This window comes from Drosophila biarmipes, chromosome 3R (genome assembly GCF_025231255.1).
Source record: "Drosophila biarmipes strain raj3 chromosome 3R, RU_DBia_V1.1, whole genome shotgun sequence".
In the NCBI taxonomy this organism is placed as follows: Eukaryota; Metazoa; Arthropoda; class Insecta; order Diptera; family Drosophilidae; genus Drosophila; species Drosophila biarmipes.
This window is the reverse complement of record NC_066616.1, coordinates 13,582,601-13,599,105: the sequence shown is the minus strand read 5'-3', so window position 1 is coordinate 13,599,105 and position 16,505 is coordinate 13,582,601. Positions and strand designations below refer to the sequence as shown.

Here is a 16,505-nt window from a genome sequence, read left to right as displayed (position 1 = left end):
GGCTAATTGGCTGTGGGCGCATTAATTGGAAATTTGCCAGGACAAACTTTGGCCCAAAAGCGGAGCCCAAATATTTATCAATCCCCCTCTTTCGCCCCCGCAGGCACCCAGGCTCTGGTTCGTCCTGGCAGTCCGCACAGCTCGATTTCGGCCGAGGATCGCACCTCGATGGCCAGCTGCATCTGCAAGGCCAAGGCTCTGGTGGACAGCCTGCCCAATCCCTACGACAAGGAGGCGCTTAAATTCAAGGTGAGTTGATATTCCTAAGGGATTACAGGGATTTTTATTTAGAAAGCTTTTGAATTTTAAAAAAAGTGGTTTTAATATGTTTTTTTTTTTTTATTTAATTAACATCTTTATTTAATATAATCCAGGAACAGATCTAATTAAAGCATTTAACCTAAATGTTTTCTTAAGTAAATAATCTCTTAATTATAAATTATAATTAGTTTTCAACTTGGTATATAGGAGTAGATCAAATTACGACTAGTTTCAAGTAAATAATATATTCATATTAGTCTCTTAGGAGCAGCCCAAAATGTCTTCTTTTGAGCCTGCGAATTGGGATAGCCCCCTGTAATCTCCGGGCTAGACGATTACGGTGGGCAGTTAGACGGTCGTTGTACCTGCTTGAGAAGAACGATATTTGGTCTTCAACAAGACTCAGGTTTAGGTCATTGTGAAGCGTTTGGCCGCTAACGAACCACTCACAGCCAGTGATTTGTCTTAATGTTTTGTTCTGGACGGTTTGGAAACGTTTTCGGTGGGACGCAGCCGTTTAATATGTTTAAAACTAGAAAAAAGTAGTTTAAGTATTATTTTGGAGTGTCTAAAAGTAGGCAGCGAATAATGATTATTCGTCTTTCTGAATGAATGGTAGTTTTGAATTTAATAAAATAGTGTTGCATACTTTTAGACACCCAAAATGACATCTAAAAGCGATTTCAAGACTGTTGTGATGCTTATAAGAACTAGTTTCCCTGTCCAAAATCAGTTTTCCCCTGCAAGAAACTCTCATTACTACTCCAAAGGATTTTCCCAAGCATGCTTTATCTAATAACATTATTACCCCATCTGCAGAAGGGCGAGCTTATTGATGTGCTGTCGATGAACGCCTCGGGCATCTGGAAAGGACGATGCCACGGCCGCGTGGGCCACTTCAAGTTCATCAACGTGGAGGTGCTGCCGGAGCAGCGGATGAAGAACTCCAGCAGCAAGACCCTCGCACCCGGCTCCCGCCTGGCCAATCCCGGCAACGGCAGCCACAACGGCGGACCCTGCTCCGTGGAGGACCTGCTCATTCGCATCGGACTCAAGGAGTACACCTCCGTGTTCGTGCTCAACGGGTAAGTGGTGTAGATGAAACAAATTTACCAACAATATTTTTGTTGGATTGTTTCACCTATCGTTCCATTTGCAGCTACGAGGACCTGGAGCTCTTCAAGGAACTGGAACCCGCCGACCTGGACTACCTGGGCATCCTCAACCAGGAGCATCGTGCCAAGCTGCTGACGGCTGTGCAGCTGCTGCATGACATTGAATGTAAGTCCAGCCACCGGAAACTCCCTTTGAAACCCCTGAATTCTAGATATTCTATGCATTTGTTATCACGGTAATAAAGGCTAACGTTAGAAACTTGGACATAAAATTAACTGCTCTTAAACAAAGTTCATGTTTTTGTAATTTGTTAAGGAATTGTGAAATCGATCAATTTAAATCTAAAATTTATTTGGCGTTGAAGTACTACAATGTGGTCTTTATCGGCTTCCAAAGCAATACGTTTTCTGATAAGTTTTATGCAGCCATAAACGCGATTTTGTAAATTAGTTTTGAAAGCCTTGTTTTGCGTTCGCCCTTTGCCGTGAGTCAGTGCTCAAATAGATTAAATATTGATAAAACCTAACCTAAACCACTGTCACCATTTACTAAACACCAAACCCACACCCACTATCATCACCGACCACACATCACTTATACTCACAGCTACAAATTTCGCCCGCACAGGCTCCGACGTGGATATAGCCGGTTCCAGCTCGGAAAACGACGAGGCCCGCCTGAACAACATCAACATCAAGCACGGAGCTTCGCCCTTTGGACGGCGGCACTTTCCCCGCGACTCCGGGTGCTACGAGGGATCGCCGCTGCCCAGCTCGCAGACACCCACGCAGGCGGTGAACTCGACGGACGAGTCGAACAGCCTGGATGACGTGGTGACCAAGTGCTCCAGCGAGATCATGAAGCGTGTGGAGAGCGCCCGCCGCTGCAAGGACAATCCGTTCAAGGCCACGCTGCCGGGCGGAGGACGCCTGGGCAAGAAGTCCTTTCTCGGCGGCAACGGCCTTATGGCGGACGATACGCTCACGCGTGGAGGGCTTAGCGAGAAGTCGAGCGATTCGGGGGTCAGCAGCAGTTCGCTATCGTCGGGTCCGCTGAAGAGCAGCACTTAACATTTGCCCACCATACTGGCCCACGAGTTGCTGCTGGGCGTGGGCTCGGGCATGGGTTTGGGCATGGGCCTTGGCCAAATGGGCCACGGCACTACAGGAACCCTGACGCCCCATGGAGTGGCCACCGCCACCTCGCCCACAGCCCACTCGGCGCCGCTGGGAAACATCTGCAACACGCTGCCGCATGCGCCGAGCTCCTCCAGTGGCGGGGTGTCATCCTCCATGGCCAGCAATCTGCCACTGAACCGGAATCTGGTGATGCTGCGCAATCACCTGCGAAAGAATACGGGCGGCAGCAGCATCGCCGGAAACGGCGGCGCAGGATGCTCGTCCGGTGTGGGAGTGCAGCTGCTGCAGGATCAGGACGACCGACTGGAGGATCAATAACCCATTTACTACATCAAGTTCTTAGTTTAGTCTCCCGTTGAGTTAGGTGTATTTCAATTGCTGTGATTCGATAGTGAAAACAAAAGGCCAACACGCGTCTTTCAGTTCAAATGTATAGTATGTATAGAGAGAGATAGACAGACAGTTAGGGAAAGAGACAGAGAGAGAGATGGGGAGAGGCAGTAGGCAGAGGTAGTCAGAGTCAGTCAATCCTTCCTCCGATAATGTTGGCATTTACACAAATATTTAACACCTATGTATACACATATAAATACAGACTTTACAGACTTATATATACATACACATCTGCAGAAAATGAGAAATTTTATATACTTAGACGTAACAGAAGCGTTTGAAATGTTTTGACTATTTTTAGTTAGCCTCAAGCTGTGTATTGAATGAGACTTGTATGATTTGCCATTTGTTTACTGTTTAATTGCTTTGTGTAAGCATATTTCTCAACGTGATATTGTGAAACGTCCAACTTGAATTGCATTTTACATAGATTCTTTCCAACGTTTTAATAACACACACACATAGAAGTTGATTCCTATTTTAAGGCACAAGTCTGAGTGCAAGCAATAGACCAATTCAATTTTAACAAGCGAGAAAAACAAAATATTTATACACGAGAAAATACAAACGTAGGAAGAACAGAACACCAACTGCCATTCGAAACTAATTTTAATTTGTTAAACTCGTACATATAAGGACAATGTAAAGGGAACGAATGCATCGTGCAAATCCGTCAGAAACTTGTAAAAATTAATGCCGAAAATTGCCAAATCGCGCAAAAAAGTAATGTACGCTAAGCAATATTTTCAAATCGTAGCGAGTCGGGTCCGGATCACTTGTACATATATAGGATTGCGATCCAGTTAGGATTTATTATGCCACTTATAGAAGATATCAAAACGTATCCACTATGAGCGATTTAGCGATAATCAAAAGCAGACAATGAAATTAGTCAGGCAGCGCAAATGTTTTTAATCAGTTTCCAGCAATTAGTTAAATAAATGAACGAGTATTTATCACGGCACAACAACTACGAATAACATATTAAAGTTTAAACTGATAAAATACACATTAAAGAATAGCATAACCTAGCGTAGAGCATACGATTCTAATTTAGCAATTGACTAAATGTAAATGAGTTTATTTGGAGAACGCTTTGACTTCTACTCAGAACGTAATTAAACCTGAACATATTTTGTGAACATAAGATATATCGATATTCGTATTGTAACTCAATTAACTTTAATCGCAAGTAAATTAAATCAAATTTAAACAACAAACAAATCGCACGTGTTACAGCCAGACGAAGAGAAGGTTAAAGCCAGATATATAACAAGAGTATGTGAAATACTGAATTATAGGCATTTTTTAAATTAACTATCCCAAATTACGTTTAAGTGTTTCAACTGTAAATTGTATCAAAGTCAACAAAGGAATATTTATATATTTAAAAAGTCGAAGTGAGAAGCAAACACAAAACGAACACATCCACACAGCATGTGCTGCTAGCATTTTCTAATTATCACTGTAAAATGATGTAATTTAAAGACAGAATATATAAGCAATATTAAAGTTTAACCTAACAAGGAGCCACAAAATTGATCATTAAGTCAACACATTACAATTGCAAAACAAAAACAGTAAAATTCCAATACACAAAGTAAAACGAGAGCGCAAAGTAAAGTAATCAGAGTTCAGTAAATTTTAGAAGAAATTTTCAAGAAAACCAAAAGCGAGATTGCGAAGGAGCGATGATTCATGTTTAAGCATAAATCAAAGTAAAATTCTTTAAATAAAAGTGAACATATCTAAAAAGTAAAGCATAGTGGAAGGTGTTATTATTGGGATGCGGTTGGTTTCTTTACGCCATTTATAGGCAACTATTTTTAAGTAGCTGCCTGGTCATTACCTTTCATTGACTCTTATTGGCATTGACTTTCCCATACCCTTGGCTCTGAACCTATATAATTTTCGATGGGTAGAGCGCTACTTAAGTGCCATCCAGCCTTTGATCGGGCAAAGGAGACCGCCATAGTGGTTCCAAGAAGCAATTGGGACTACACTCTGTCTTCCAGGCAATTGGAATTTAGCGGATGACCTCGGCAGCTCAAGTGATTCACCAAAGCCCAACGAAAGATTCGTGAAATGTAAGCGATCTCCGAACCAGGAACCCTTGAATCTCCGACGCGCTCTGATGGCCCCACCGACTTGGTGTCGGTGTCAGTCAATAGATTAGCCCAGCGCCGACGTAAACTGCTCTGATTAAATTTACAGATCCACTCCTTATCCCAGATCTATACTATCTGCTGTGCCGGTGCTGATAATGACAGTGATGCTGATGATGATGTTTATTCATAGAGTGACAGTCGGCGCTGGCTTAGTTTTTTACAGCGTCTAGTCGGGCGGCCGGGAACTGAATTTGCGCTTAAGTGCTTTAGTAAATTGTTAAATTGCTTTTGTCTTTCGCTCGGCCAGTATATGAAAATATGAAAATTGATATTATTGCATTTGCACAAGCCGAGCCAAGTGGACACCATCTCATTGCCAGCTACGTGTTCTCGGCTTGGTTTCAGTCCCAGTTCCAGTCCCATTCGCCGTCCCAGCCGCAGTCCCAGTCACAGTCGACAGTCAAAAGCGGCAGCAGCTCAAACAGAGCAGCAAGATAAACGCTTGTTTAATCTAATAAGCAAATAGAAACAACGGAGAAAAGTATGAAATTCGAAAGAAATCCAGATAAACTCCTAACGTTAAAGTGCAAGTGCAATGGCTGTTGTCAAAATAGCTATATTTCTCCGGATCCTAATCGGGCTTAGTTTGGAGTTATAGCGCTTAGCCGCCCGACTTTGCTTTGTCTAGTCCCCGAAATAATATTTCTGAATCCCGAAAGCCATCGTCTCGTGTTTTGTCTGCCTTATCTGCCGAGGGGCTTTCGAACTCGGTGGGCTACTGGCTTATGGCCTCCATAAAGATGAAATTGCATCTGCAATCGCCGGGAGGCCCCATATCAATCAAAATAGTTCATTTTATATAAGTGACAGCAATCGAAATGTAAACACTTTTACGACCACCTATATGTTATAATAATGTGAGACTCCCGACTTCATTAAGAACTAATTAACCATTTGTTTTGCTGTACCACCGATTAGCATGATGACCCACCCGGCCCTTATCAGTGATAGTGGAGAAAGGTGATTAGATTCGAGGGCTCAGTGGAAAACATAACCTGCCCAACGGGGCAGCCATCACATTCAGAAACAATTCGGGCAGGTTCAGAGTGCCCGGTTCTCGCAATGGTTATACACATTTGTGTAAATCAGATAGACGTTCTGTTATCAGTAATTCGTTTTATAATACCCGTCTTGGCCTGATAAGTCGCCCCACGGCCCTTGGGGCACTCAGAACAGCACCGCCGTGTGTTGGCCACAGTTGATGAGCTCTCGCAGGCCTCTGAGTCAAAAGTTTCGCCGTTTCGCGACGGGATGTGAAAAGTGCTGTGAAGCTGGCAGAACCCGTTTATATTTCCAAATTTCCCTTAGATTGGGATGAAGCTCGAACAGAATTCATAAATCCAAAAAGCAAAATCAAAAGTGTGAAGAAACCAGGTTTTCAGAAAACAAATCCAAAATAGTCAAGTTGTTGTGCGCACACTTAAAACTAGTGGTAAGTGAAATATAGAAAGTTATATTTTTGAGCGAAAACTACAAAAATATATTTATAAAGCAGGGTAACAATAGTTTCAATTATTTGTTAAATGTTTTTTTCTAAAATATGACAAAAATATTTGACAAATCTAAATCCTTTTTTTAAAGACAGGCACTTGTTATTATTATAAAGCTTAAACGGATAGTTTTTCATTACTTTATATTACCAAATCAAAAGTGAAAAGAACACAAGGCGTCAGAAAATGTATCAAAAATAGTGTAAAGTGGTTTTGCCCCACACAAATTAAAGTTGTGATAAGTGAAATCAAGAACTTGAGCTAATTTGTTGTAAAATAATTTTTTGGAGTGGTTCCCACACAAACAAATTTTATTAAAGCAGAAATTTCATAACAAAACGTAAGTTATATGGTTATTTGTGCTAAAAGTTTAAATTATTTGTAAAATATATTTTTGAGAATAATAAAAACATAGGAAATTGAGAAATCTAAACGCTTGTTCATAGAAGGAAGGTATTCATTATACTTTATAACAAAGCGACATTTTAAAAGTGTGAGGATACCAAGTTTTTTACAACATATAAGCAAAATGGTTTATTTTTTGTCCGCACAATTAAAATTAGTGCCAAGTGAAATATGTTTTTTAAGATTTTTTTCCTTGAGTGCAAACCACACAAACATTTATTGTTAAAAAAATAATAAAACCTATGATATATTGTTCTTTGTGCTATAATTTATATTTATTTGTAAAATGGACTTTTGGGGAATAAACATTTGACTAATCTTAAATCTTTTTCATGAAACCTAGCCATTTATTACCTCTTAGTAATAACAATAACAAGACGTAATTTATATTGTTAAAGCCTTGCAAATGTTTACTCTAAAATACATATGGTATAAAGATAACATCCCATTATCCCTTTGGACAATAAAATAAGAGAATAATCCAGTTCCAAAGTGCTATGATATCCCATACATTCCTCCAGCTAGCAAACATTTGTCAATTAGAAACGTATGGCTTCAAAGCTGCTTATTATTATGAATGGTTTATTGGCTCCAATCATATATGACTTAATGAGTTTTTATGTTCATAATTTAAAGATATTACCAAGTGACTGGCGCCAAGAAGTGTCTGGCGTGGCCAGAGGTGTTTGGCTAGAAGCTACGACAATCTTCCGGAGCTAATTGCCGAGCAATCTCCTCATCCGATCTTCGCTCTGCGCCCCAGATGCCATAAAGATTACATGCTTATCAGACCCTACGACTGACTAAGTACTGAGGCACCGCCACCTGGAGAACTGGTAGTGCAAAATGAGAGACAAGAAGGAACAGGCGAACAGCCGGAAGGCCTCCCAGGCCTCGGGACACTTCTCCCAGATGGACGTTGACGACTCGGAGTTCAACGATCCCTTCCAGACCCTGATGGAGAAGGCCGGCAACCACGGTCGCTACCAAACGCTGTACAATTTCATGTTCGTCGGGGGTTTGGCCTGCAGCGGCGCCATGATCTACATGAATATAATCCTGGCCCTCAACATACCCGATCACTGGTGCACCGTGCCGGGCAGGGAAAACACCAACTTTACGCTGGAGGAGTGGCGCGATATCACCCTGCCCAAGTAAGTAGAGTGTGCATTCATCCAAATGCAATAAACTGATTCTACTTTCTGAACAGACAGGCCGACAATCGGGGCAGAGAGACCTTCAGCAACTGCCTGATGTTCCAGACCAACTTTTCAGAGATCACGGACTGGTCCGCCTGGAACACCAGCCAGCGGACAAAAACTACTGAGGGTGAGAACTGAAAACATTGTTTGTAAGTTAAGGATAATAGACATGGCTATATATTGATAACTTGCAATTTCAATATATAGAATCAGTTTAAAAATTCTGTTACAAAAGTATTCATTTTTAACTATAAAAAACGCTTTAAAGATTGCTTTAGTTTAGAAAACATAAAACGAGCAAGGTTTTTAATTTGTTATTCATTTCCAAGTTAAAACCCAGTGGCAGGAAAAAAACCAAAGCTACAGACCACTCCAAACAGAATCTTGAACAAAGTATGAAATGTGTTTATTTCTGTTAACTTTCTGATAAACCACATCAAGTGCCGGGCTTATTGCCAAATATTTATCGAGCTCCCCGTTTTCCATCAAACAAAGATAAAGTAAATACATACGTTGCCGGATTAGTGGCGAAATTACTTGGCTCTCCTGCTCTGTTTTCTTATAAATATTTGCAACTTTGCACTCGAATGCATTTTACGAGCGCCCCCACCAATCCCGAACTCCCACTCGTCCTTCCAGCCTGCCAGAACGGCTGGAGCTACGACAAGACCTGGTACGAGAGCACCATCCCCACGGACCACAACTGGGTGTGCGCCAAGGATTTGTTCGTGACAAATGTGTTCGTGGTGGGTCGTGTGACGGAGGTGGCCGGTTCATTTATATTGGGACAAATGGGCGACTCGTAAGTAGCGCGACTTCCACCTAACTAAGTTATGGCAGCGCCGGTAATTGAATTTGTCCACTTGCTCCTCCCCTGCCAGCTGTGGTCGCCGCTTCGTGTACTACATCAGTGTGGTCTTCTGCTCGCTGGGCCGCTTTGGTTCCATCATGTGCACCAGCTCGTACACGTGGTTCCTCATCATGACCGGCATCGTGGGCCTCACCGTCAACAGCCTCTTCCAATCGCCCCAAATTATCGGCATGGAGATCTCCCGGGAGTAAGTTTCTCGAAAAGTTTCCCTCCAACTTTTATTGCTGACCCACACTCCAATCCGTTTGTGTCCAGGGAGGACCGCAGTCGGATTGCCTTCTTCCAGAGCTGCGGCTGGTCCGTGGGCACCACCCTGATGCCCCTGCTCTACTGGTGGCTGCGCCACTGGGACTCCTTCATGTGGCTCACCTCGATACCCACGGCGACGTCCCTGCTTTTTTCCAAGTAAGTCACGCAGCCATGGCCCATTCCACACCTAATCACCTCCCTTCTGTTGTGACAGTAATTATTTCTTAAGTTTCTCCATCTTCTCTCATGAGAAGTAATCACAAAGTTTGTCAGGCAATATAGAGCCATTTCTGGCTTTACTAACCATAACCTTTTTGAAGACAAATCCAAGGTTTTTATAACAATTCCTGTAAATAGCCGTGACTTTCTTAATGATTTCTCGGATATTTCAAATCGAACCATCTCAATTCTTCACTTTGTTTCCACTTTTAAACGAAACCATAACTGCTTTAAAGCGCAATACCATACCCATCCAATAAATCCTGTCTCCGTGTGAATAATCGTGAATTTCCTACAGATACGTAATCGAATCGCCTCGATGGTTGATTAGCAAACGGCGTTTCCGCGAGGCCATTGTCCAGCTGCAGAAGATAGCCAAAATTAACGGCCATCGCTTCGACATGACCGAGAAGGAACTGACCGAGATCTATAGTCGGGACAAGCAGGAAGTCACCTACGGCATGGCATCGCTCTTTGCTAGCTGGCGGTTGGCCCGCAACACAATCATCATGGGCTTCAGTTGGTGAGAAATGGGGATGAACTGGGGGAAAACGGTGCAACTTTAATATAGGGACAATTCAGGTCCTAGGTTGGTCTTGAAGCATTCATATTGTTTTGTTAAACAATCTATTTCCTTAAAGGCCATTAAAATAATTACTTGGAATCGAATTTCGAGAATCATCTTTTGATGAAACAGCGTCCAATTTCGATTAGAGCAGAATTCGTTATTAGGGTATTATAAAATTATAAGAGAAAATCCCAAAATATTACTTCTAAAAGTATGTTCTAGAAAATGTATTCGTAAAAAATCCTGTGATTATTATTCCTCCGTCCAACGTTAGAAACTGTTTCAAGATACTAGAATTGACTAGAATTTTTCCGACTGCATTGCGGATTTCACACCGAAAGCAATTTGCATGTCTAACTGCCGATTCACTCCGCTTGCAGGTGCGTGGTGGCCGTCTCCTATTTCACGCTGGTGCTCTTCAGCTCCCGCATGGCGGGCAATCCCTTCCTGAACTTTTTGTACCAGAGCGTTGTGGAGATCCCCGCCTACGTGGTGGGCCGCTATCTGGGTGAGTGCTGCGGGGCGTGACGCCACGCTGATTGGAGCAGTCCATCACCGGCCATCTCTGCTTTTTCCAGGCGATACGTATGGGCGGCGCTTCACCAACTCCGTGTCCTTCCTCGTCGCGTTCGTCACCTGCCTGCCCATCATTGTGTACGCGACGGACGAGCGCTACGAGAGCCTGATGATCTACCTGGCCACGTTCATCAAGTTCCTTAACGCCCTCACCTTCTTCACGGCGAACCTGCAGTGCCTGGAGATCTACCCCACGTGCATGCGGCAGACGGGCGTCGCCCTGGGCACCATCCTGGCCAACGCCATCGGAGTGCTGGCCCCGTACCTGGTCTACCTGGGCACCACCGTGGACATCCGGGCGCCGTACTACATTCTGGGCGTGCTCTTCCTGACGGGTGGCATCGGAGCCCTCTTCCTGCCGGAGACCCTGCACAAGAAGCTGCCGGACACCATGGAGGAGGCCAGTCACTTCGGACAACACGATGTGAGTGCAATCAGGCCTAAGCTCTTACTCAGATTCTCAAGGTGTCTCATTTGATAAAAGAAGGGATGACAGTTTTGTTTATAGTTGGCTAATAATCAATCATGAGGTAAATTCATCTAGTTTCAAATTTGTGATTACGTTTTTTGACTATTAAATTGTAAACAGAATCTCAAAATAAGTAAGAAATTTATTCACTATATACTAAAGACCTTTTAATATTGAGACTAATAATAGTCTTACATTTAAGATAACTATTATATACCTTTATATGTAAAACATTTCTGAGCTAATATTATTCACAGTATTTATTATATTCACACACTCTAAACTATCAAAGGTAACCATAATATCATTGATCAGTTTAATATTTACCCAATCTGGAAAATCAAGGATAAAAATCAGCAAGAATCTTACAAGAAGGCAACTAAGTATGAAAGCAGCCAGGGCAATTTCACTGTAATTACTTTCTCCAAAGTGGCAAGAGTTCTTCAACCTGCTTCCGCTCCATGAGCAATGAGCCACGCTGGAGTTGTGCCGGCACATCTAATTTATAATCTAAATTATGCAAAGCAGCCGTAGCCTAATTTCATTTTTCACAAATTTAATTTACAGAAATTCTTCAGTCTGCCGAAACCGCCGCCGGCGGCGGAGAACGACGACAGCCTGTCATCCCATCCGGAGTTGGCCAGGCTCAGGCGCTCGGAGACGGCGCCCTGAACTCCCGAACACCCGAACACCTGAATCCCAGAATCCTCGAGACTACTCCTTCGATGTCGAAGTGCTCGCTGGCAATCGATTCCCGTATCCGCATCCGTATCCGCACCGCAGCCGTATCCCTACCCGTTCAACGCTCACGTACCCTTGTGATGTTACGTTAAGTTTGCCCCAAGTATTGCGAATAAAGTATTGTTATGTAGGCAGCCGTAATAAGACCCGCATAAATCACAAATCACCCAGCGCCCGACCAGCGGCGCACAAAGAAATCCCGGCAATGAGTTTATCAGCGCATCTGTCAGAAATTTACAAATTACCTGGGGTGGCTAATGCTGTGGCTAATTTAATAAATGACGCCCCGCCAGGACCGCACACATGGCGTATGCGTAATGCGTGGCAGGCGTCTGATTTATGCAAGTTATGTATCAATTTTTATCACCAGTTGCAGGAATTGAGCCCTCGTCCCAGTCCCTGGCTCTCGCCCTGGAAGTTGGCCAAGTGCTAAACTGTAAGCAGCCACTAATACCAAACCAACTGTCTGCGGCAGCGAGAAATACAATGTTGAAGAAGAATACTATGCCGAAGTTGGGATGCACTTGAAAAAGGCTGATAGAACAAATAACTTGGGAGGGAAAAAATCAGTTAACTAAAAATTAAAGAATGAATACTATTTTATTGAGCCCTGAGAGTCTTTTATTTTGGAAGAATTTCTTGGAAACCAGACTTCTTTACCTAAATCCTTAAATACGTATATTAAATATAACCCTCTTTTTTAATACAGTAGAACTGCCATTTAAATCCCCTAATGTCTTCACACCTTATCGCCGCCATTGGAGAGCTAAACTTTCTCCACCAGACTGATATGATCCTGCCCGAACTTACCATCTTGGCCCGGTAAAAACTTTTACCCGTACGGCTTGCCAGAAGCAGGACGTGCAACTTTTGTGCGCAAAGGTGTTTCGTTTTTCAAGTTATTTATTATGATTTATTTGCCAATGTGGCGCGCTGATGTGGCAACGTCTCGGGCGGAGACTGAATCCTGGTCCTGGCCTTGTTCTTGTTCTTGTTCTTGGCCCGGGTATGGAGCCACTCCCACTCCAACTCCGGCTGGCGTGGCTGCAGTGGCGATAAGTAAATTGTTTATCCTACTTGTGAGTTATGTGCTGCGACGACCAGCCAGCAAGCCAGGCCAAGGAGCGAAATGAGGATGGGGGCAGGACTACAGCCATTCAGTTTGATGATCATGTTGATGTTGGCCCTGGGTTGGACCTCGAAACGGAGCTGGCGGAGCTCTCAAATGGCCGGGGCAGCTAACATTGTTATGCTTTCATAAACAGCTGAGCGCAATTTTCTGATAAGCCCGGTCCCGTGCCTCGGTGTGCGCCGGTGTTGGTGGCTATTTGTTTCAATTTATCATAAAAGGCAACGCCGGAAGTCAGCCGAGCTGCAGTTGAATGAACGATGGAGGCGCCGGAGTACGGGTCTTGAGGCGGCTTAGCCGTAAGACGGCCGGCAGAAGTCCTTGGCAGCCGGCTGAGCGGCATTAGAAGGGATTCCCGGCCATTCGCATCGAGGAGCGGCCTTCCTAAGGACTGCATAAATACGGCTCACAATTATCGCTGTCGCCAGGAAGGGCTGCTGCACTGGGGAAAAATCATTGTAGAATTATTAAATTGTTGTTGTTGCCTAAATATGATCAAAAAGTAGAAAGGGTTCTCAGAAAGAGCATTGCTGGACGTGTTGGAGAAAACTTCCACAGTAGGTTTTAAAAATGTCACAGTAAACATATTGTAGTATTTTGGTTAATTATAGGTCCTTTTCAAGTTATTGTAGGCAAACAGCTTAAATTGGCATTAAGTAAAACTTTTTCCAACTTCAAGCTTAAGCTTTTAAGAAATGGGTAAAAGTATTTTAAAAATCAGTCTTTAAAACCACTCAGAATCCGGAACTAGCTTTCCCCCAAGCTTTCTCCCCAGTGTACCCAAATTACCCCCGCTGCTTCGGCTTCAGCTTGTCTTGAGCACTGCTCCTTCTCCGGCTTGGTCCAGTTCGTCCTGGCCTTCCTGGGCCGCCTCGTCCTGGCAGTAATGAAAACAAATGCCCGGCCATTTGCAGCAACAGGGACAATTAAAGAGGCAAACATTAGGAGACTGCAATGGCAGAGCAACGAAAATGAAAAGTAAATCTGGAGTGCATTGCCGCTGCAGGGGCGAGGCTTTTACTACACATTTTCCCGGGCTTTTTCATATTTCACGCAATTGAGAAGGAGCCAAACTATTTGCAATATTTCAGGCTGCCACACGAACGAAATCCAGACATGAAAAATGCAATGCTTGCTTGGGCTTCCTTCAGTGGGCGGAAAAGCGGTGGAAAGGCGGTGTAAAGGCGGTGGAAATGCGGAAAATTGGGTGGGATTGGGCGCAAGAAGCGGGTGCCACAACAGTGATTGCGCTTTATTTGTGATAATAAAACACACCATCGCGCCGAGACGACGACGACAACGTTGGAAATGTGCGGCAGGGATGGGGCTCAAGTTGGGGGAAAATCGAACCGCGAAATTGCAACAAACTGCGCGTGCATTGGCCCCCACGGAAGGGGGAGAAGTGCCAGGAAAAGGGGTCAGGACACAGGGAACAGAGCAGAAGTCAGGACCTTGCTGTCGGGGTAAGAATATTTAAGCTGCAACAACGTTGCAGCAAATATTAAAGGAAAACACGGACGGCAGCGGGGCGCAAAAGGATTTACTGCATATTTCATGTTCACAACGAACCAATTTTACGCTCTTCAAATCCTATTAGTCAATGGCCCTGTGGGGATGCACCACCACCACCAGCGGCAGAACCACCAGCAGTAGCATCCGCACTACACAGGGGAAAAAATGTAGTTTGTTATTGATTAAATAATAAAAAAATATTTTAAATCTAAAATAATAGGGGATCCATTTAAATATTTAAAATATAAAATATATATGTGAAATATATATCACATAAATAAAATAAAAAAAAATATTTTATTTAAATCGAGCACTGAAATAATAATTTTTATAATTTTTATATTAATATTCATAATACTAAAATACTAAATAAATATACTAAGTTCTTAAAATAGTAGTGACAACATAAACAAGATTTTAAAATTATTTATTCATAAAATGTAGTAGTTCCTATGCCTTTTTTTAAACCCGATGTTAGTAAGAACCACCTCCCTACTTGATATGATTTTTGCAACTTGTATTGGCAACCTATGAGGATAGTTCCCTGTGCATCCAACAGGAGCTTCGGCGGAATCAAGCAGGACCTTCAGCAAGGCAGCTGTTCGAGAAAGGGTTGAGATCCGGCCGGGCGGTGCGGCGGTGGGTGTGGGGCGGCGCGGAGTGGGTGGTGCAGGGTGATTGGTGATGCCTCGGCTCGGATACAGCGATTTACTGGCACACACTCGAATGTGTGTATCTGCAGATATATCTTTATGTACGTGGAGCGCACTCCATATATAAGTAAGACTCTGGCCTGGGTCAGCTTAGTGTGTCTGGCATTTCCGCACGATTATGCATGTGAGTGGCGGTGTGGTGCCCGCTGGAAAGCCGGTTTTGGTCGGATGGCAGGGTGGCTGGGTGGGGATAAGCCCAGTGGACAGCCCGCAAATGCCCGCCTGGAAACGGTTCTCATCAATCTAGTTACTTCGAGAGCATGAATTATGAAAAACGTGCAAAATGCAAACGGAAATTAAAATTTATAAAAAAAAGCGGTGCAAGATGGAAGGGGTTTTGGGGACTGAGAACTTCCACTCGGTTAGACAAATGTGCTTTGGCGGGGCGGCCCCAGCTTACGGAAATCAAAGGAAGCACTAGCCAAAGGAGCGAAATAACAAATGAAAAAGGCCAGAAGAGCTGGGGAGCTGGGGAAATATGTTTGGGGAAAATTAAACATATTATCCCAGACTTCTGCCGGTTTTTGCCGCACAGCTGTTGAAAAACAAACCTCAACTTTGGCCGCACACAACATTTTTGTCAGGGTCCTGCTGGTGTCCTTTATTAATTTAACAGGCGATGGCAGTGATGCGATGCGACTTTGACTACAACTTGAACTACAAAAGAGGGGCGCAGGGACGCCGACGGAATTCAACAAGCCATAAAACATATGAGGCAGCCGAGTCACATGCATTTTTCATGAGCCGCTGGCTTTTGTGCCCATCGCAATCATCGGACGAGGCCCGAAAAGTCCCAGGCCCGGGGAGTCCCCTGCTCCAACTCCGACTTCCATCCTCCTGGCGACGCCGACAATCATCATCATCCAGCGGAGTCAGTTGGAGGACTCCTGGCTGCTCCTGCTCCTGACTTCACCACTCTTGGCTACACTTGAACTTACAATGACACGTTCGAGGTTCGAATAATGCGGGGATGATGGGCTGGGATCGGGATGGGGGTAGGGATTGGGATACCAACTGGGACTGGAATTGGGGGAGGCCCTGCATATTTGTTTGGGAATATTCGAGTAGGAACCTGCCATTGCATTTCCTTTTTTTGTGCCCACACAACTCTTTACCCTTAGATTCCACACAAATTGCTTTCATTTGTTTTAATGGGATATGGATCTGCAAACTAAGCACTCCGATTTGTGCTGAAGGAATTTGAACACACATATAATAAAATCCATATTGGTGTGTTGAAGAATATATATTTGAATATTTATTTACTAAATATAAATCATCTAA

The 16,505-nt window shown here is 43.7% G+C and overlaps 2 protein-coding genes across 6 annotated transcripts in view; both read left to right on the top strand.

The window, feature by feature from the left end:
• LOC108031378 (sterile alpha motif domain-containing protein 5) overlaps nucleotides 1–4,674 on the top strand; it is a 158,367-nt gene extending 153,693 nt beyond the window's left edge. For 3 of the 5 annotated variants that reach the window (XM_044091129.2, XM_044091128.2, XM_044091126.2), the window contains 4 exons: nucleotides 104–249; nucleotides 1,081–1,346; nucleotides 1,421–1,542; nucleotides 2,005–4,674. In XM_044091129.2, the coding sequence (XP_043947064.1) occupies nucleotides 104–249; nucleotides 1,081–1,346; nucleotides 1,421–1,542; nucleotides 2,005–2,447 (977 nt within the window). In that variant the 3' untranslated portion in view covers nucleotides 2,448–4,674. Of the gene's footprint in view, nucleotides 1–103; nucleotides 250–1,080; nucleotides 1,347–1,420; nucleotides 1,543–1,983 lie in introns of all 5 variants that reach the window. The other 2 variants (XM_044091127.2, XM_044091125.2) reach the window with 1 other exon arrangement.
• Nucleotides 4,675–5,464: 790 nt separating this feature from the next.
• On the top strand, nucleotides 5,465–12,212 carry LOC108031938 (carcinine transporter). The gene is made up of 11 exons (XM_017105719.3): nucleotides 5,465–5,558; nucleotides 6,386–6,509; nucleotides 7,609–8,126; nucleotides 8,183–8,301; nucleotides 8,814–8,976; nucleotides 9,056–9,232; nucleotides 9,301–9,450; nucleotides 9,812–10,036; nucleotides 10,462–10,589; nucleotides 10,660–11,081; nucleotides 11,694–12,212. The coding sequence occupies exons 3-11, from the start codon at nucleotides 7,819–7,821 to the stop codon at nucleotides 11,796–11,798; spliced, it is 1,797 nt and encodes a 598-aa protein (XP_016961208.1). The 5' UTR covers nucleotides 5,465–5,558; nucleotides 6,386–6,509; nucleotides 7,609–7,818; the 3' UTR covers nucleotides 11,799–12,212.
• The last annotated feature ends 4,293 nt before the right edge of the window (nucleotides 12,213–16,505 follow it).